The sequence below is a fragment of the Thrips palmi genome, unplaced genomic scaffold (assembly GCF_012932325.1).
Source record: "Thrips palmi isolate BJ-2018 unplaced genomic scaffold, TpBJ-2018v1 HiC_scaffold_5, whole genome shotgun sequence".
Lineage (NCBI taxonomy): Eukaryota > Metazoa > Arthropoda > Insecta > Thysanoptera > Thripidae > Thrips > Thrips palmi.
The window spans coordinates 215,652-236,495 of record NW_023144632.1 but is presented as its reverse complement, the minus strand read 5'-3'; the positions used below and the strand labels follow the sequence as shown (position 1 = coordinate 236,495).

The 20,844-nt window shown below is 43.0% G+C and overlaps 3 protein-coding genes across 3 annotated transcripts; 1 reads left to right on the top strand and 2 right to left on the bottom strand.

Moving 5' to 3' along the window:
* Positions 1–9,574: 9,574 nt before the first annotated feature.
* Positions 9,575–10,511, top strand: LOC117650694. The gene is made up of 4 exons (XM_034394274.1): positions 9,575–9,848; positions 9,923–10,114; positions 10,190–10,416; positions 10,478–10,511. Exons 1-4 carry the CDS (start codon positions 9,765–9,767, stop codon positions 10,509–10,511), a joined length of 537 nt encoding a protein of 178 aa, XP_034250165.1. The 5' UTR covers positions 9,575–9,764.
* A 773-nt stretch (positions 10,512–11,284) lies between these two features.
* LOC117650693 (DNA (cytosine-5)-methyltransferase 3C-like) lies at positions 11,285–12,117 on the bottom strand. The gene is made up of 4 exons (XM_034394273.1): positions 12,006–12,117; positions 11,638–11,846; positions 11,399–11,559; positions 11,285–11,293 (listed from the first exon to the last, which is right to left on the bottom strand). The coding sequence occupies exons 1-4, from the start codon at positions 12,035–12,037 to the stop codon at positions 11,285–11,287; spliced, it is 411 nt and encodes a 136-aa protein (XP_034250164.1). The 5' UTR covers positions 12,038–12,117.
* Positions 12,118–13,592: 1,475 nt separating this feature from the next.
* LOC117650692 lies at positions 13,593–15,915 on the bottom strand. Its single transcript, XM_034394271.1, has 8 exons — positions 15,849–15,915; positions 15,689–15,733; positions 15,496–15,561; positions 15,141–15,287; positions 14,925–15,053; positions 14,476–14,642; positions 13,818–13,947; positions 13,593–13,721 (listed from the first exon to the last, which is right to left on the bottom strand). Exons 1-7 carry the CDS (start codon positions 15,913–15,915, stop codon positions 13,933–13,935), a joined length of 636 nt encoding a protein of 211 aa, XP_034250162.1. The 3' UTR covers positions 13,593–13,721; positions 13,818–13,932.
* Between the last annotated feature and the right edge of the window lie 4,929 nt (positions 15,916–20,844).

The following is a 20,844-nucleotide window of genomic DNA, read 5'->3' as shown; positions in this document are numbered from 1 at the left end:
TTGCTTCCAGACTAATCTGGAAGCAATCTGCTCAGAACAGTTTTATTGTGCACTACAAGGCACAAGTGCATTGTAGCTCAACATGCTCTCAGATATGCATCCTCAAAATGAAATAAATAAATCACAATGAAAAAGGTCTAGTGAGAATCATAATTAGACGGTGGTGCTGTAATAAGTATCAAACCATAATTTAGAAACCATAAAAATGAACTGCATCCCAGTGAACACCAACTATAAAGGTGTTTTTCCTTTCTATTTCTTTCGTCAGTATACCAAATGTCTCAAACAACACTCTATGATCAGCAAGACTTGCAAATCAAGAAGAGGAGAGATAGAGTCAGAACATTAACAGGTATCACAATACTTACAATCACCTCCCCTACCTCCCCTACCTCCTCCTGTCAAGGATCCTCAGAAGGGCTGCAAACAAAACAGAAAGGCACACTGTGAACGGAATGAGTAGAAGCCAAAGACATCAACACGAAGTTGATGAAAGGTGGACTCGTTGGACTGGGCGGTATTTGCATTTCAATGTCGATATCCAATAATTCAAATTTTTTCAATACATAACCAATATCAATATTTGATATTGAGTGTTGAATTTTAGATTATAATGAGGTACCAATACCAATATTGAAATATTGTTTCTCAATATATTGGAAAACTACTCGTATTGACAACCTAAGGTAAGCTTCATTTTTGGCACAAAAATAAGCTACTCTGGCGAAGTAAGAAGAAGAAAGGAAGAAGAATCAAGTAATTTTCAATGTTCATTGAATATTGTTTTACCAATACTGATTGGTCGAACTTGTATTTTAGGGTCTGAAACTTGACGCATGTAAATTTTGGTCAGCAAAGAACATTCAGCCTGCGAAAATCTAATCTATCATCCTGCCTGTTGGATGTGGTACAACTTAAAAAAAAAAAAAAACGAAATTAGGAATTATTGGCCGATCCATGGAATAGGGCCAGAAAAGGTCCTACTCTCATGGCCGATCACAAGGCATGGGAAGCACATGCGGAGAGGCCGCGCGAGGTCGTAGAGTCCTAGGCATGGATCATGGATGTAGTATTTCTAGGACTCTAGTCGAAGTGTCTTGCTGACTCGAACCGCTCGGTCAAGGATTGTATTGGGGGGGAGGGGAAGGGGGAAGGGACGGGGACGGGGACGCCGCGCCGCAGCCGCAACAGCTGACTTACCCTTGAGCACCTCCGCCAGGCACTCTATTATCCTTAGGCTCTCCTCCGGCCTCATCCATATGCCGAATATCGCCGTAGCTATTAGTCCCACCATAAGACTTAACACCGCCCATGGCCTGGAAATGCAATTTTCAATGTAAGTATTATGAGGAAACGAACCTAACCTAACCATGCACTAGACGTGTCGACTTACAGAGACAGTTCAATGAAAGAAAAATGTTCAATGGTGCAGTTCCAGATGGTTCAGGCTCAGTTGTACAGTGCTGAGAAGTGTTCTTCGAGTCTCACAGCCTCTAACTGGACAACTGAACTTAAACCATCCTGAACTGCACCATTGAACAATTTTCTGATCATTGCACTGTATGAAGAACCTCTGTAAGAAGGACTTCTCCCTCAATCTGAAATTATTGCTCTCCAAACAATTATTTATTTTTCTTTCGATTTTTTTTAAATCTTTAGCCATTAGCATGACCACCTAAGGTTTCGAAACAACGGTTATGAGCTGTATGAGACACTTTCCCCTCCGGCCTCGAGGGAAAGGACAGTCGTAAACTATCAAGGCTGCACTCTCATGGGATACAGGTCAACTCCTCTTCTTATCACTGTGGCATATTATTACTTGTAAGTATTGTCCCATCCTCATTTTGCCTGAAATTATTGCTCTCCAAACATTTATCCATTTTTCTTCCCCCCTTTTTTTTCATTTCAGCCATTGGCAGGACCAACAGAAAAGTTTACTGTCTACTGAGGTCTGTAACGAACATCTGGCTGCTGCAGCCATGAAGAAATGACTTGAATTGGAAAGCTTGGGTCGCAAATGAGAATAGACTATGACTGAATACTCGGACCACAACTGTAATCCTTAGTTCATCAGTTCTTTTATTTTTTAATTTTGTAATGTTCTTTTAACTGGAGGGCAAACCCCTTACTTGAAGCTACATGTGTGATTAAGGTTCCTAGCAGTTGTTTGAATCATTAACATAATCACCATATACACTACTGGGTTTGAATTAAAGAAATATGAAGTACAATTTCTGTCACTCCTTAGCCGCTCCAATTAGTATGATGTGACTCCCTTTTAAAGGCTCCTCCAGATGGCTTAATTGGTCGGTTCACAAATAATACTCCAAGCAATTCCTCTCTCTAGTAAATGTCCGGAGAGCCAGCCCTGGCTACATGACACCGGCTGGTCAACCCGCCAACTGTGACTGAATAGGCTTTATAACAAGTGGCGTTACTGAAACATTATTTAGAGTTGAATGCATAATTATTTGAAAACAGGCATTTGCGTGTCCATCCCTGCGAAAAAATGTGGCAGGCAAAGTGTTAAACCAGGAGTCACCTGACTCCTGCCTGACTGACGACTTGATTCAATGAGGTAGGGGACTATGATGAAAACAACTCCGAATGAATTAAATGACAGGGGGGAGTAGCAGAAATTCAAGGGAGGCTCGTCGAGATGCCAGAGGGGTCCAGTTGCATCACTTGCCAGTCGGCCCAAGAAAGCCGCATTTCAAACCACGGAGCTTAATATTGTCATGATATTGTACTTACGGCATTAAGAAGGCCGCCTCCGCCTTCTTAGGTGTTCTTTTGCGTGGAGCCATTGGGAAATTTAAACAAAAAGACCGCTTAAAAACTAGCTGAGATGCTGAGCCAGAGAGCTGACAGCTGAACTACACACCAACACACCTCGTCACCTCGTCGTCCTCCTGCTTCCAGGAACTCAAAATTTTGCACTGCGAAGCACTAAAGCCCGGCAACCTTCGCAATGGTAAAAGTGAACTTTGTCGCCACAATCATCTCTGAATCGCAGCTCTGTTGATTTTCAAATGTTGTTTTAATCTTTTGAAAACCAAATTGACATGATATCTGTTAATTTTTTCCCACCTTTAAATTAATTGCCTGCTCTTTTAGATGTTTTAGGGTGGCGTTTTGGGGGTGCGAAATATGGCGGTACGAAAGTATGACAATTTCACGACCTATGACCAGCAGACGACGTCAGTAGACGCTCAAAACTAGCAATATTTAAAAACCCTGATGATTCTTTACCAGATCTATGTTGCGAGTTCGTTCCTCAGCACACAAACAGCACTCCGTAATCTGAATTCTTCAATATTTCCCTCAAAGGTTCGAATAAAAGTGTTACGTTAGTGATCTGACCCCCCAGCCCCCTTTGAACTGCCGCGCCTCTTTTCTGTCAAGCCTAGTTTCAGAAAGTATCAACTAAGCTTTCTGAAGCACTTTTGGTCAAAGAAAAAAACTTTATGTTTCTAGACAGGGTTTTTTTTTGCTCAAGAGGCAGATTATTTGCAAGATTCGATCAATTTCTTTGGCGTCGGCTGCTCCATACTCAGTTCGCGACAGAACGTTTTCGTTCGAGTCCTTTACCCGGCAGTGACATAACGGTACACAGACGCAGGCAGAAAACAATTTTGAGCCTAAAGATCTGCTGTAAACTCGAACTATTCAAGAGTTGTTCTCAGTGTTTTGGGGGCATGGCTGGAAAAAGGCAAATCTTGTCCTACCTGCAATCGTGTCGGTGAGCTGGTGCACGGAACAACGAACCTCTGAAATCATGCGTTATTGGAATACCATAACCTAACCTGCCTTTTTTTTTCGTAGGAGAATTATGGAAATATTTCAAGGATGGTCTATATACGTTGTGGGTTTAGCCCTCCTCGTTCCTCAAGATATATTGTTGCCGTTAGTATTCTTTTATATTTCGTCATCAAAACTTTCATTTCCTTACTTTGCTTAAAAAAATTGATCCCCTGCAGGATTTGTGGGGCATTGGTAGTCATCTTTTTTCTGCTGATTTTGCTGATTATTTGGCGACCATCATGTGCTTCCCCCATATATCATTGTGTGTGAGTAATCACTTTTCAAATGTGTTGATCATACCATTGGCCCTCTAATATATGCAAAACTGTGTACGTTCCAGGACCTTCCTGCTTCTACCTTTCAACCTGGTAACTTGTTGGTGTTTGTTCACCAAGATTGCGCTGCTAACAAATTCCAAACCTTGCCCACCCAATTTGGACTGGTTTAAGGTATTGGATGGTTAATTTCAAAATTAGTGTGTATGAGCGTCCTTCTATACCTCAATTCTGTATTTCCTTGTAGTTATTTATTTAAATTTGCCGCCAATTACAAAATGATTATTTATTTCAGCTGGCACATGAAATTGTAAAATGTAATTTGTATAATTATTTATATCTTATCTATATACCTGAATATTCTACCCATTTCTAAACTCTGCAACGAGTTATCTTTTACGTTTTCATATCCCGATTATATCTGGCATGAAATATGAAATATGAAATGTCATATTTATTATTATTTAAAGCTTAATGATCCACTAATTTGTGGGGAGATTATTGCAAGATCTGATCTCAGCAATGATTTATCTTTAACTTCAATAGGAATAAAATATCGGCTCAAGATCTTCAGTTTAAGATTCAATTTTCATGGCTCGCATTGGCTCTTGAAGGCATTGAAGTTTTGAACTGCTTGGTTTTTTAAGGATATAGTCCTAATTATCTCTGCTAGGCGATTAAAATGTCTTTTCATTTTTTAAAATGTTGACCTGCAATCATTCGCATAGTAAAATGAGTAAAATAATTGTCTGTGACTGTTTTTTTTTTTATTTTTTCCATAAATACCACCAACATTAGAACAAGTTATTATGAATTCTTATGAAAGACTTTTGTTCTACATTGAGTTAACATAATGAAAAAGCTTCTCCAGTACAGTTTAAGTCACAACTCTTTTGGAATTAAGTTGAAAATGTTACATTTTCTGTCATACACTATTATGAGACAAAATACAACTTTTGAAAAGAAATTCAAAGTCGAATTTGCTTAGGATCATACAAGAAGAACTAAGACATGGCTTGAAAGGCAGCAGACAACATATTCAAGACCTCCAACCAAACTTGAGGCAGGTTCCCGAACTCTCAGCAAGCTAACAGATGACTCCTGCGTAAACAACAAACAAACCACATTATTATCCGAGCAAAAATCAGGGACACAAGAACTAGGACACCCATCAAAAGAGGAATCCTGATCAGTGTACAAAAGAAATCTATAAAAAATTAACATATCAGAAAATAGATAAAATCTAATACAGTTACACTATGATCAGAAAGAGTCTGCAAATGCCCATCCATTATGGTAGCAAAACATTATAATCTACATCATGGTCCTACAAGTTAAAATTTTAAAAAATGTGGCAGTAAAATATTCTGCTCTAAGGGCCAAAGACATCTAACAATAAGGATGAGAAAGCAACCTTATTGCTAACTCACAAACAGAAATAAAGTTACATCTGTGATCGAAGCTTGCTCTGTAGCATCTGATTGTTACCATCTGTCCTTCGACCCACGATTTTCTTTCAATCAAAACACATTTTTTTTAAAGATAAGTAAGAAGGACTCAGACATGGATTGCAAGCACTTAGAATAACATTAAAAGACAGCACATGGAATGTCAAGTCAATACTAGGTCTTGAACAAAAGCAGACCAACACAGTTAAAAAGCCAAGTTATTTTTCAAAATGGTTCATCTTATAACTTTATTTCATGCCAGTGTGTCTCAAACTTTGATCTTAAAGTAAAACTGAGAGTGTGGAAGGTTTCTGTCCAAAGTTAATAGACTTTCAAAACATGCACATGTAATGTGATACACATAAGAATCGACATTTAGAAGGGATTTCAAAAATATATGGGACCAATTCTTTCTCCCATTCTCTTGAAGGCGACAGCAACCTTATGGCTAACTCACAAACAGAAATAAGCTTACCTTTGTCATCAAGTTTGCTTCAAGTGTTGTCATATGATGCCGCGTTCCCAAAAGCCAGTGGATTTGCTGTCTTGAGACACCTTTCGCCTTTGGCTTGCTTTCATGAAGTTCTGTTGCCTGTTGATATAATCAAAATCATAATGCAATTGGCAAGTTAAACTTTACATTACGAACAGTAAGGTAAAAAGAAAAGAAAACACCACTCTTACCTTATCTGTGACAATCCATAACTTCTTCCAGAGAAGAGTCTCTCCAAAGTTATACAAGAAAACAAATATCAGGAGTTCTGTAAATTGGAATGGGAAACGGGTACTTAAATTTTAACAATTTATGATAATTTCTAATGAAAGGCATAGAGACAATACTATTGCAAAGCTTCTCCATCAGAGTTAAAGCCTTAACTTTTAATAATTTGGATCAAAAGTTTGAAAACCTATGTAACAACTACTTTGAAGAAAAGTCATAAAAATTGTGCTAAACTTAGATTTTCTCCAGCTTAGTAGCAGCATTTACACACTAAGACCCACTAGGGAAATGATTAAATTAATGCGAATATCAAAACAACTAAAAGTGAAAATTTAACCATAAACGAAAGATAAAAGCAAGCCCTCAATATTTTAAAAGGTGGCTGATCAAAGCATAGAAATGGATTTTGTTTCCAAGAGTGTTCCTTGCTTTTGCACTTCAGATGTGTTAAACTATCATCAGTTGTTTTTCAAAATAAAGAAAGTGGCAAGAAAGGGAAAAGTTGCCAGAGCCACAGGTGTCTTGCTTGACAGAGAAATCTCAGCCTCAACACTTTCGTTGATGTACTCTTCAAGCTTGCTGACTCTGTCGTCTACATTTCCTCCTCTGGACTTCTCCACATAAGCCAACATAAAAGCACGCAATGATTCATGGCTGGCAATATCTCCCAGCCACAACTCTTTGCAGTCTTTGCCTGACAACAGGTCAGCATGAATCAAAAACAAAGATTGCCTTTGCAAAATAGGCCACATAGCAAAGACCTTCCTCCAGTCATTTGCACTGCGTGCTGAGTTAAAGTGAGTCACTCAGACAGACGAAAACTACTTAAGATCTAAACAAGACTGATAAGCAATGACATAAAGGCAATGCAATGACATATATAAAATACATAAGGCCTGACTTGGTTGGAATGAGTGAGATGTTATCTATTTACAAAGACAATAGCATTTATGCCTCTCCATCAGATTTGGAGTGTGAACCTCCTACTAATTATCTCCAAACTGCGCAATTGATGAAAGCAGCCATTGGAGTCTGTACACAACATTTTGTTAAAATTAAAATTTCTTTGGGATAAATTCATGTTGCCCGAATAGTTGCGTAGCTTCCTTCAAAATTGAACAAAATGTGTTGCGTCTTGAAACTCTGCATTCTGAAAGAAGAAAAGATGAACATAACATGACAAAGGAAAGCAGTGGGTGAGTAATGAGACATGCTTTCAATATCTACTTACCAAGATTTCGAGCATTTCAATAGAACTAAGATGGATATCGGAGGACTGATGAGAATGCAGCAAGTCGGGTCGTGGTCCACCAAATGTTAATAGGAGTAATGAAAAAGTCTTCCTCCAAAGTTGGGAAGCACAATCAAGAAGTGACTTCAGTCATTCCAAATGCAACAGCTTTTTTATTCAAACAAAGCTCTAAAAGGGAAAAAAAGTTACACAGTTAGCTGCAACAGATCAAACTATGAACTGGCATCAAGTTGCAACCCCCCATTTAAAGATCTTGAAGGGAGTTTCTCTCATGTAAAGCAAAGATGCTGCTAGCAGTGACATTTATTTTTTATTAAAGTGATACTTGTTTTTCAAAGATCTTTAACAGTATATATTGAACTGTGATGAACTCACCTGTTGGTGGAAAGCCCCAGAGAAGAACTCTGCAGTAAATTAAGTATTGGCAGAATATTTGTCGCTACAGTTGAATCAGAACTTTCCTGCACTGTTAAAAAATATTTATAACATTTTCAAGGTTGCTGTAATGATGTCCATGGGCATGACTGGGTACGCACTTCTGGTGTTGCACCTGTCACCTGCAAAATAAAAGAAATCAAGTTAGCCATTCATGCAGTTAGATGTGTAGCCTGAAGCATCAATATCTTGGTTGAAGTAATATTTCACAAAAGCATCAAAGAAATGTTCAATTGGTGACTTCTGTAACAACTTTTGTCATCACCAGTTTCCACTATCCAATAAGCTACCTAATTAGAACTCGCACACACATGAAACGACTCAGAAAGTAATTTAGACTTAAACTCTTAGTTTAAATCAACGTCTCACTTGCAAATATGTCTAGACCACTTAAAAACCAAACTAGGAAAGCACTCATGAGATAAATCTTATTTTTATTGCTGTCATATGAATGTTTCTTTATATAATACATACTTTTGATGCTTTTGCTCTGGTTTCATGAAGAAAGTCTCTATGAGACAAATGATCGGTGCACATGCGCAAACCTGTAGGTCTTGAAGTGGGAGTTTGAGGCTCCACACTGCGCTCTGTATTCTCCGGCACTGGAGTCAATGGGGAGCGAGGAGTAGTATGCCCTTCAGATACACAGAAAGGTAGGGAAAATTAATAAACACACACACACACACTAAGCAATTTACTTCACAGAAGGTTCACCTCAAAAACACAAACTCACACACCTGAGAGGTAAATGTGTTTCTGGCCATCAGGTGCCATGAAAAAGGCAATCTTTTGGCCCATAGATTTTGCATCGCTGATCAATGCTTTAAAAATATCATCAACACACACTTCCACACCAGCGTCAAAGCCAGACGAGTCCAGGTACAGCTGTTACAAAAAAAAGCAGGTAGTACATACATTTGTTGTTTGCAGGTTTGGATCATACTGTTCGGATACCTTGCAATCCTCGGTGACTTTCAATGCTTCCTGAGCTGCTTTGATCACATCCTGAATCGTGTCGCCCATAACATAGGTACCTCCTCTACGATCCCACGCAGTCACAAACACAAGCAACGGCATAGTTCCTGAGGCCAAGGTTAAATAATGTCAGTAACAAGTGCATTTAGCACCTGTTTCATGGAAAGGCCAAGAGCAAGGTTAGAATGGTCAAGGCTGGTGAAAGAAGCTTGGATTCGAGGCTGAGAACACGTTAAAATTACACAGACTTTAGAATTCTGAATGCCCTGAGCCAAGCCTGTAATGAAGATAATCCTAATACGCTCACAGCTCTCTTACCTAAAGAAACAAGATCCAAGGCAGACTCCAAGGATGAACAAAGCTGGCTGGGTGCGATTATGCTGAATGATTCCGAGAGCCCTGGTACTTTCGTGTATTCCAATCACAGCTCGACAGTTCACGTTCCGGAGGACACACGACCTAAGCCACAAATAACATTAAATATTATAAAATCGTGAAAAAGCAACTCTCGGGCTTTGATGATAGTGGCAACTGGCAGCAGCAACGTGTCCCACTCAGCCAGGGTTCGGTGCACGAGATTCGTTGTTAATCGAAAATATGTCACTCCTCTTTCGTCCATATCATACAAAAAACGAAGGATACAGCATATATCGGTCAACAACGGAATAATCGGTTCAACATTTACCTTGTTTAACCTTGGTGTGACTTGTGTCTGACCAGGTTTGACCGCGGCGCGTGTAGGTTAGGAGCGTACCCATTGGCCGCCGTTGTTTACTGCTTCTGCTGTCTGCTGTTTTGTTTGTGTACATTCGTCTCTTTCGTCCGCTCTAAATCAAATTACTTGCCCTATTGAAATGACACAAAACCAAGACAGGCCGAAAGCTGGGAGCCTTTGGTGCGGCTGCACGAATGAAGATAAGGAGGAAGAAAACTTGCTGGTAATTGTGCTTTACTTGCTTGTTGTTGTGACGCAATAGGCTGTCAGGGGTCAGTGTTCACATTTCTTTTCTAGATCTTGGACTCCCTTGCTTCTAGAGGCGTTCCCCTCATACCCGTGCAAGTTTCGCACTTCCGCTGTAAAGATTTACACGGCTGGGCCATGACTGCCTACGTCAAAAGTGGCTACCCGTGCGCCACCGATGAGCAGGCAACCCGACCCTATGTTGCATGCAAAGATGATAACAAGATCTACCAGTGGGCATCCGTAAGAACAATAAAAGACTCAATGTACTCTACTTGGTGCCCTTGCTGCTTAATTACAATGACGTATCCTTTACAGTTCATGACCCCGGTATCTGCAGAGCTGCAAGGAGTGGGAACGAGAAAGGCAATACCGTCAATCAAAATGCAAGGATTGCAACTTGTGAACACCCGAGCAGAGAGTGCTGAGCTCGTCGCACAGGGCCACACACTCAAGAAAATTGGGAGGCACACTTTCTTGCAACTGGGCGAGCCAAGGCACTATCCATTTGTAGTGTACTGGACAAAATGCAGCAAGTGCTTAAGGTAATAAGTGCATTCTGACACTACAATATCTTAATTGTGATTTTACTTTTAATGTTAAAAGTTCCTCTTTGACTGAAAAGTTTTTCTTAGATTAAGGTGCTTATGCACAAATTTGACTGACAAATATATATTGATTTATATATGTTAAGTTCCTTTAAAATACCACTGGTTGTGCTGTAGGTTGTTATAAGCTGTAGACAAGTTTCATCAAAAAAATCAACTTACCTAATTATTGTGTATTGTTTCATCAAAAAAATCAACTTACCTAATTATTGTGTATTTATACAAAGGAACCTACCTAAAGTGTTTTTTAAATGTTCCTTAGCATTCATTTTATGATGAATCTGTGATATAAGGGACAGCTCATTGTTTCTTTAAAAAAATTCCACTTCCATAAAATGTGTAGCTTTTTATTTGTGGTTGTCCCTTGTTGCCTCCGTCTGAGTCACAAAACACATCAAACCGCAACAGTCGCATTGTATAAGTTAACCCACATAGTGCAGGCGAAAAAATCTGTTCACTGTCACACCAACAATTAAGTAAGCTTTCCCTTTTCCCTCGCTCTGCTTTCAGAAAGAAGCGAAAGTCCACTCTGTGATTGTGCACGAGCCTTATCAGAAGGTCAATCCATATTGCCGACAAATTGACAGATGTAAGATTTAAGTCAAATTACTGAAAATAATACCTGAACAGTTTATCGCACTCTTAATGGTTTTTATTACTTTACAGGTCACTTTTCATTTGCAGACATTTGTGCCTTCCTTTTTTTAAATTGTTGTAACTTCACTGCTTCTTTGAAAAGGGGGCGTGAGGTACTTAAATAATAAAAAATATGGTACTTTCGGTTGATTATAATAAACAGACAAAATCAAAGAACCTAATACATTTTAGAACATACTTATTAGGTTGCACTTGTGTGTACCCTTTGCTGAAGTTTGGTCTTGAATATAGAACATAAAAAATGTAGGAGATCCATAATTACCGGTACACACCAAGATTTTCCAAGAAGCTTCCTTCTATCTGTTACAGAAAGATTAGGTCCGTCAGTGTAATGTGGAGGAAAACCAAACAACTCTTCTTGTTCTGTAATATACAGATGTGACGGAATGCCCTCCTCTGTTACTGGAAGACATTGTTGTTTCCCTGTTAATGTAAAGATAGGAAAACATTAGTTTAATAGTTAATCGGTTTCAAGCTTACATGACCACTTAAGTATCCTACCACTTCTCTGAGAATGGGAGTTTGTTGTTATAGTAGGCAAGTGATGAATAGTTGCTTCTCTATACGGCTTTAGGAAATACTGTAGGTCTATGCCGTCACTGTAGCTTTCTGCAATGCTTTGTGGTGGGAAATTTCCCCAAAAAAGCCGCCTTCTTTTCATACCTACATATTGAGAAGCACACCGGACTACAGGTGAGCACTGCAAAACCCTACAGTAGGTGGAGAAAAGAAAAACAAAGGCTAAGTAGCAGATATTTAAACATTCATTTGTTTAGTTTGGTCAGTGGAATAATGGGATGAGTCAAATGAGATCGATGAAGTATAAAACATAGATAATGTTGACCCCACATAGAAGCATTAATATGTACCTCGATATTTGTTCTTTGGTTTGTAATTCCATAGAGGAGGTATTTTCAAAGAGCCAGTAAAACTGATGACCCTTTTCTTTTGCTGATTTGGTAAGATATTGTAGAATTCAATGATATTCAAAAAAGAGGTGACCTGAGGAAGAAGGGTCTGGAACAGAAAGAGTAACTGTTTGAGTCCGACACATAATGAAGCACATAAAATAATAGAGTTGGTACCATTAAGGCCAAAGACAAAATTATAGAGTATATTGAAAATGCAGCCTCTTGTTTTAAAAAATCTTTATAAACCATCATTTGAGACACTTCAAAAATGCTGTCAGGTATTATGATTAATTGCAGCAATTTTAATGAAAATTGAAGACTGATTACATTGTGTCAGATCGTATACTTGAAATATTTTGATATGGAAAGTAGAATAATAAAAAGAGTGTTGATCAATTGTTGTCACATTTTATTTCAATAGTAAAACCTTTTCAAGATCAAAGCTGGTACAGCAGTATTTCGGATCTGTTCCACTCTGAGCTGAGGGAGAGGTGGAGAAAGGGGAAAGGGGAAATGAAATTGCCTATAACTGAGGATGACCAAGATGGCTACATGTACATCACAGAAGAAGAGTCAATCTTTGGGTTTGAAGAACATTATACGGATGTTAATTTATCTATTACTAACAGACGACGACTTATGGGTCGCTGGTGTATTCCTGTTATAAAATCACTTCTTCAACCCCTTGCTGATATACTGAGAGAAGGTGGCTTCAGGGTGTAGTTAAAATTAATTAATCCTTAGTCCCTAGTACCAAATTATTTATATTTTATACTTAATTTTTACAAGTCATCATCTACATCAGAGTCCTCTTGTTCAACATCTTTTTCAGCCAAACCAATGGCACAATATCTGTAAAAGAATAAAATTCAAAAAAATTATTATAAATCTAATCAGGGCAAAATTGTTTGCAGTTACTACCTCTTGAGTCATCAAGCAGTGCATAAAAATGGCTTTATCTCATCAGATTATAAACTTGAAAATTATGTGATATTTTAAGTAAAATCTCATCAGAATTCAAACATTTGAAATGTAAGAAAGATTTCACTACTCCAAAAGGACTTATGCAGGAAGGGTTCTCTCTGGGATGGACTCTCTACAACATTTTATTGAACAAATCTCTTCATTTATTACCTTCTTTCAACATGTGCTGCCCAGTTCAGTATTTAGTATTATAGTAAGTGGATTAGAAATTAACATCCTGATAATAAAACTGATACTAAATGGTGTGTACTAGTAAAGCAATATTGATAGCTGCATCAAATCTGTTTAGTTTTAGAAATACTAAAATATAACTCCTTGAAGCTGACAGATTGTGGGTAGTCCGCATTGGTACAATGAAAAGTACCAATTCTGGTAACAATATCAAAGTTATACTGAGCCTAGTTAAGATAAGGATTTGCCTCAGAAATTTTTGATCTGGGTAGCACAGAAAAAGAGACAGGCTATAAAATGGCATTACTAATTGTTTTACTTCTAAAAATACTATGAAAGGAGTTGCATTACAAACCAATAGAGTTCTTGGCATGCAGAGGAACATTTAGCCCTGAATCAGAGGGCATGGTCTGTGAAGTTCCATCATCGTTCTGCAGCAGCAATGGACCTCTCTTCCTTGAGCCAAAACCTGAGTTTTTGGCAAAGGCAATGGTACTTAAATAAATCTGCCCCTAACACCTTTAGAAACAACACACAAAAATAAACATAAATTATCTCATGTATTTGCAGCAGGTCATGGATAAGTTAATGTAGGCAGTACACATTTGTACTTACTCTTATCATATGTGGATTTGGTAGTAGGAACATTGTGGGAACAAAGACCATTCAGACTATCAATGTCAAAATTGCTAGAATCATCATCTTCTGGCAAGACTTTCCAAAGGAAATCCTAACCCAGATGAGTCTGCGGGAGAACAAAACCAAGCATTATCGCAAGAATAGTCTACGAGCTCTTATGAACTCATGAAACTCATCGATTATCAACTTCACACTCGTATCGTATTGTGTGTTTCATTAGTGAGGACTGTTTGGCCAAGTGGTTGCTTTCTGTGATTAAAATGTTATTCAATCTTGTTGTGAAAACATGCCCTGAAACTCTTTTCAGTCTTTTTATGGCCACACTCATTATGTAGCAAAAATAGAATTTCCTTATAAAAATTACTTAATGTAATAAATTCATTTTTGCTATATCATCATGAGTGTGGTAAATGAAAAGACCCATAAAGCCTATCAGGGCATGTAGAATTATTTTCTCTAGAAGACTTAATAACATTCTGATTACAGCGATAAGCCAGGCCAACCAGGCCAACTAGAGGCCGACCACCTTGCCTACAAACAACATGGAACTTGAGCGTGAAATGAAAATATGGTCAGCGATGAGTTTGATGACTTGATTGTAGGACCACCTTATGAAAGGAGTTGCAGTACAAACCAGTGGGATTCTTGTCATGTAGAGAAACATTTGGTACTGAAGCAGAGGGAATAATGGTCTGTGACGTCCCATCATGTTCCCCAGCAAGAGACCTCTCTTCTCCTTGGGCCAAAACCTGAGTTTCAGGCAAACGCAATGCGGGACTGAAGTAAAACTGCCCTTGACACCTTAAGGAAAACAAAAAAGAAATAACATTTATAAAAATCTATCCAATTTATTTGCTAGAGGTCGGACAAAGTAGCGTAAGTCCAGTTCTTTTTAAAAATGTTCTGGAGCCGCTACTAATCAGGAACACCTCCAGAATCAACGCAGAGTTTGTTCTACATGTACATCTAGTCACTGTGCTTTCTGAAGGTGTTCCTGATTAGTAGCTGACCAGTGAAAAAAATATGGAGAGAGTTAACAAAAATCATTCTTATTTTCAATGTCAACATACATACCAAACTTACTTTGTTCTGTTTCAATGAGTTGTGATGGCAGGGCTGGAATAGCAGGAGTGCTGTGCTGCAGCGATCCGTATTGCTTCTCAGTAGCTTGCTTTACTCCTCGCAACCAGCTCTGAACTTTCAACGAAGGATCTTCAAAATGGGACAGAAATCATTATCTTTAACCACACTATTGTAAAGTTACTATGAAATATAACTATTTGAAATGTTACAATTTACCTGTAGTATTGTGCTGGAGCATTCCCTTTTTGGGAGATCTTGAACTTGATAGGCTGGACCAGGAATGATCGTTAGATACTCCAGACTCGGGATGCGCTTTCTTGGGTGCCGCTGGTAAACTTAATTTCTTAAGTGTATTGTCATCACCTGCATTGCGCATGAACCAAATCAAGTATGTCAGTTTATTTCACGATAATCATGCAAGAGGGCAGAAATAGAACTTGAAGAATTACTTACATTTTAATAGAGGAAGCTGCTGCCTTGCTCTCTTGGCGCAGTTGAATGCATCAAAATCAATGTTACAAAAGTATGAACTGATTTCTACCAATTTTTTTTTCAAAGAGAACTATTTTACAGTCTTTCTTCTTCCCCTCAGCTTGTCGCTCTGTTGTAATTGTGCTGAAGAGCTCCTCAACACCACCTAAAACAAGTGTCATTTAAAAATTTAGAATAAAAATAGAGGCCTTGGGTGACTGGGTTAGGATTTCTTGTTTACATGGGGAAACACGGGTTAGAAAGGTTGATTTTTTTTTTAACAAACTATTAACATCCAATGTTTAAGGGAAACTTGATGACTTCATTACTAAAAATCACTGAAACAGGAGTTATTTTACAAATTTAAAACACACTGCAACTGCAGTGCACTTTGGAAAACTAATAAAACGTCAAGTGTTAGCACTGCAAAAAAAAAGGATGCCTATTTCTTACCTGGTTTAGGTGGGGCCCCATTTTTGTTTGTCGCCATCAATATTAATCTAGTAGCTCTATCCGTCATGTTGATGCGCCCCTAATCAAAACATTGAAAAACCACCTCAAACACACACACACACCCCAGGGATGCCAGACTAGGGCTCCAAGTCGCCACCAGAGCGCGCCAAGTCGCCAACTGGTCGCCAACTCAGTGGTGGGGGGTGGCGGGGGGTGGGGAGGGGTAGGGTGGGGGGGCGCGGGGTGTTGGGGAGCGGTAGAGTGCGGCTAGCGCGCGCTTTCGACCGTAGTTTGAAAATGCGACTAGCCTTTCCCTTGGGTTTGGAACTGTGAAAACCCAGTTTTGGCTCCCAAATTGGCGACCTGGCGGGAAAATCTGTCGCCAGCTGACCATCCCAAATCGCCAACATTGGCGACTTGGCGACAAGTCTGGCAACCCTGAGCCAAGCACGGAAGTGTTTAAAAATTAACTGCAGTACAGCTATACTGCATCCAACGAGCGAATCGTTATGTGCAGTGTGGCTCGGAAAATTTCCATACTGCATGCAAATGCCCAAAAATTAACTGCAGTATGGCCATACTGCATCCAACGAAAAAATTACTATGTGCAGTACGGCTTGAAAAAAAGTAATTCTGTTCATAACTGGTAAATGGATTACTTACTGCATCGTCTGCTAAATACCTTATTCACAGTGCGATGTGGAAAAGAGTATGATCTGAAAGCCACAGCCCGTTCACATTTCTTTTCAAAGTAACCTTTCCTCCTCCACCACTATCGTCGCCATAGATGCCATTCAGACATATGCTGGGGTGGTTTGAATGGTTCAAGACTGAGGGAATCCCTTCAGATTTTTTGCAGTATCGATACTTTCTGAGGGTGAGCTGCACAAAAAAAGCACTGTTTTTCCCCTCCTTTTCTCCTTTTGAATTTGGCCCCACCCCGCCCTGCCCCGCCTCACCCTACCACACCCCGCCCCACCCGGGGGCGGGCAGGGGGTGGGTGGTGTGGGGTAGGGGAGGGCTAGGCACCGCGGGGTAAGGTGGGTGCGGTTGGGGGGGGGGGGGACTCGCAGCTTCCTGTCAAGCTGTTGAAGGGACCGTGAGCTTCATGTGTAGCTGTGACGGACGAGCGGGCCAGCAAGCGGGGCCAGCACGAGGGGCTGTTCCCGGTTTATTGCGGGCGGCCCGCTCCAAAACAAGGCCGGACTGAAAACTAATTTCTTACACGAGAAACCTAAACAACCCACTTCTTTCCAAAAGGGGGGGGGGGGGGGCTGAGAGACCAATCAAGTCGCCAGAGAGCCGCCGCAGCTTCGCTTGGACGGATTGTTGAGCTAGGTGCGCGCTCGTCCAGACCCTTCGACCCTTAGTGTATTGTGAAAGTTTTCTATAACATTCGAGGAGGGGAGGTCTCTCTCCCAAATTTTACCGTTACAACAGGATGTTTGATTGTGTCGGATTGTTTGGGCGCATCGCATCAGTCTGCAGTCGGCAGCGAAGCAAGGCCGGGTCAGCGGCGCCGCGGAGCGGAGGGAACCGCTTGGAGAACAGCCTGCGTGTTTCTAAACACTCCGGGCCTCGGCTCGGCCGGCCGCCGCCCTGCCCCGCCCCGGCCGAGCCACGCAAGGATGTTGTATACAACATCCTTGGAGCCACGTCGGCCCAAGCTGTAACTGACGGAGTGCTTTATGTGTAGCTGCGACCGAGGACACTGCGAGACATCTCACCAATTCTCACATCTCACCAGCCACCGGGGCCTACACTGTCAAAGATGAGTCGCTGTTCCCGGCGCGGCGCGGGGGCTGCTCTGTCTCTCTTGCACCTGTATGGACGCCGCATGAGTGCGAGAGAGAAAGAGCGACGAAAACGACTCTCGACTCTCCCTGAAAGCACACACCCGTCGCTGGACAATCGCCTTCGACGCGGCGACGCTCGGGAGTCGCCGCGGCTCGCGTGTAGCCAACGCGAGTTTTCACTTCAAATTCCGAGATTGACTCCCGCGGTTGGTCCCAGCGGCTTTGGCTCGTCAGTCCTGCGGCCGCCTCCACCCCACGGGCCTATCCGTTACTAGTGCATACATGCCAGGTACACGCTTCCTGATGCTGGCAACTCCCTATCCCTTGTGCACTAGATGCATGCTTCAATTAGCGTCTACATGGCAAGTATGCACTAGTAAGTGCATGCTTGGCAGGCATGCGCTAGCTGGAGCTTGCTTGCAGGCATGCTCCAGTTACAGCATACAGTACAATGTACGCTCTTCGATTTGTAGAGCGAACACCACTTCGGAGCGGCCCTTTCGCGGACAACTTGTAACATTTCAAGATGTTCAAACTATTTTACATTTCCTTGAATGACTTCTATTCCCTCAAACTTGTAATTTCGGGTTCTAATCGCACACTCAACGGTAAAACATATTGAAAAATGCACTTGCAGAGTATGATTCTTCACTTAATAACCTCGCAGAATGCTGTTTTTAATTGCACGAATGAGGTCTCCCGCCGAAAAAAAAGGTCGGTAGCAAACGCAGAGAAGCAAATAACTGGCTCCGATAATATGAAGCAGGCAGCGGGGAGGCTCGGCACAGTGGGCCAGAAGACCGGCGCAGGCGGCAAAAACTCTCGACGCGTTTTTAACTCCAGCAGGACTGGAAACGAACATGTGACCCCACCGATGGACTCCTCGTTCGAAGAGCAATCCAATGGTGGGGTCACACGTTCGGTTCGAGTCCCATTTAGCGACTCTGGAGCTCAAACGCGTCTAGAGTTTTGGCCGCCTCCACCGGCTTCTGGCCCACTGTGCCTAACTGGTAGTGCCACGCCCCCTTTTCATTGGCACCCGAGTTGGCACCGCATTTGTAATGAGCGCCGAGCAGTGCGTATTAAACAAGTGCATTGACATAAAATTTGTCCAGTCTGATTTCAAAAATGGACTGAACAGAAAATTTCAGTTGGATTACAAAAAAGATTGAAATCCGTACCTCGATTTTGAGTGCAAAGTTGAGTGCCGGAATTCCGACGCCATCCAGCTCCGTCGTGCCTCAAAATGGTCACAGAAACGTCCCGTTTGCACGAAAATACTTCATTTTGAGCGCCTCTGTCTACCACGCAACAACGGGAAAAAATATTTTTAAAAGCTGAAATTTTGAAGTTGAACTGGAGTTAAAAGCCAGCCTCTTTTGTCCTCGCCGGGAGGGTCCCGGCGAGGGCCTCCGCCTCCGCACGCAGGTAGCCGTGTTGCTGCGGTGGCTGAGGAGGCAAGTGAACCTCGCCAGGCTTCTTCCGACCTGAGACACCTCCCCTCTCTCTCTCTCTCTCTCCCTCTTTTTCTCGCACGGGTGGGCGGCCCGTATGGGTGCGATAGAGACAGAGCGACGGGGGCTCCCGTTCGGAATCAGCCTGCATGCCCGCGACAACAAGTCGGAGACACGAAGACACGTGCATGCGGCCTGCGGCACCACTTCACAGTGGGCCGGCCCCGGGCGCGTTTTGATGCGCTAGGGGCCTCGAACCGAACGGGTGACCCCTCCAATGGATTGCTCTTCGAACGAGGAATCCATTGGTGGAGTCACACGTTCGGTTCGAGTCCCATTTAGCGACTCTGGAGCTCAAAACGCGTCTAGAGTTTTGGCCGCCTCCACCGGCTTCTGGCCCACTGTCCCTAGCCAGCCTCGGCCAGCCTAGCCAGCCGCCCACGCCGGAGACCATCATCATCATCAACGCTGTTACAGGCCTTTAGCGGTTCGAGTCAGCAGCACTCCGCATTGGTGGGGTCACACGTTCGGTTCGAGTCCCATTTAGCGACTCTGGAGCTCAAAACGCGTCTAGAGTTTTGGCCGCCTCCACCGGTCTCCTGGCCCACTATGCGAGGCTGAGCCACGCCGAGCGCGAGGCGATGCGCCTCAAAGCAGTCCTGTCTCGTCCCGTCCGCGCGCGTCCGCGCCATCGGACATGGAGGCTCCAATTTGAAAGTGAATCGGCCGCCCTTTCTCGCGGCACCGCCGCCATGGCCGGCCACCGCTCCACATCGCCATACAGCGCGCGGCGGCTTCACAGAGCACTGCCGATCGCGCCAATCAGAGCGCTGGCCGCCGCGAGGGCCGCCGCGCATCCGGACAGGCTCCAGGAAGACGCTCCGGCCGCGGCAGCCTCTCCAGCGCTCCAGCACTCCAGCGCGACGAATGCAGGGACTTGGGCACTTCGCGCCGTTTCCAGGAACGCGACTCCATGCTTCTCCCGCCTTACAGTGGGCGAAGACCGGTGGAGGCGGCCAAAACTCCAGACGCGTTTTCAGCTCCAGAGTCACCAAATGCCACTCAAATCGAACGTGTCACCCCACCAATGGATTGCTCTCCGAACGAGGAACCCATTAGTGGGGTCACACGTTCGATTTGAGTCCGGTTTAGCGACTCTGGAGCTCAAAACGCGTCTGGAGTTTCGGCCGCACCGGTCTTCTGGCCCACTGTGCGCCTCGCCCGCTCGCCATGCTCCAGCCGCTCACGCTCCAGCGCCGCGGTGCCGCGCAGTGCCGCCGGGACTCCAGTCAGGCTCCAGTCAGGCTCCAGCGAGGCTCGGGCCGCCAAGCTCCAGCGACCACAAGCCCCCTAGTCTCGCGCTGCGACACGCTTGGGGAATCAGAGAGGGTTAGTTGGCGTCCCCCGCCCCGCCCCGCCCCGCCCCGCCCCGCCCCGCCCCGCCCCGCCCCGCCCCGCCCCGCCCCGCCCCGCCCCGCCCCCCCCCGCCCCGCCCCGCCCACCCCGCCCCGCCACGCCGCGCCACGCACATGCGGTGACAGCAACGCGTTCACGTATCTCCTCTCTGAACGGTGAATTAGCCTGGGACTTTCACGCCGGCTCGGCTGGTCGCTGCTGGTCGCTCCGTGCAAGGCATGACAACGCCGAGATCATCCCTCTCTGTTTTCTGTTTTCACTCTCCGTCGCCGGCCCAGATTTTCCTCGTCGCGTTCAAGGCCGCAGGCGCTGCAGTGCCGGGCTCCGTCT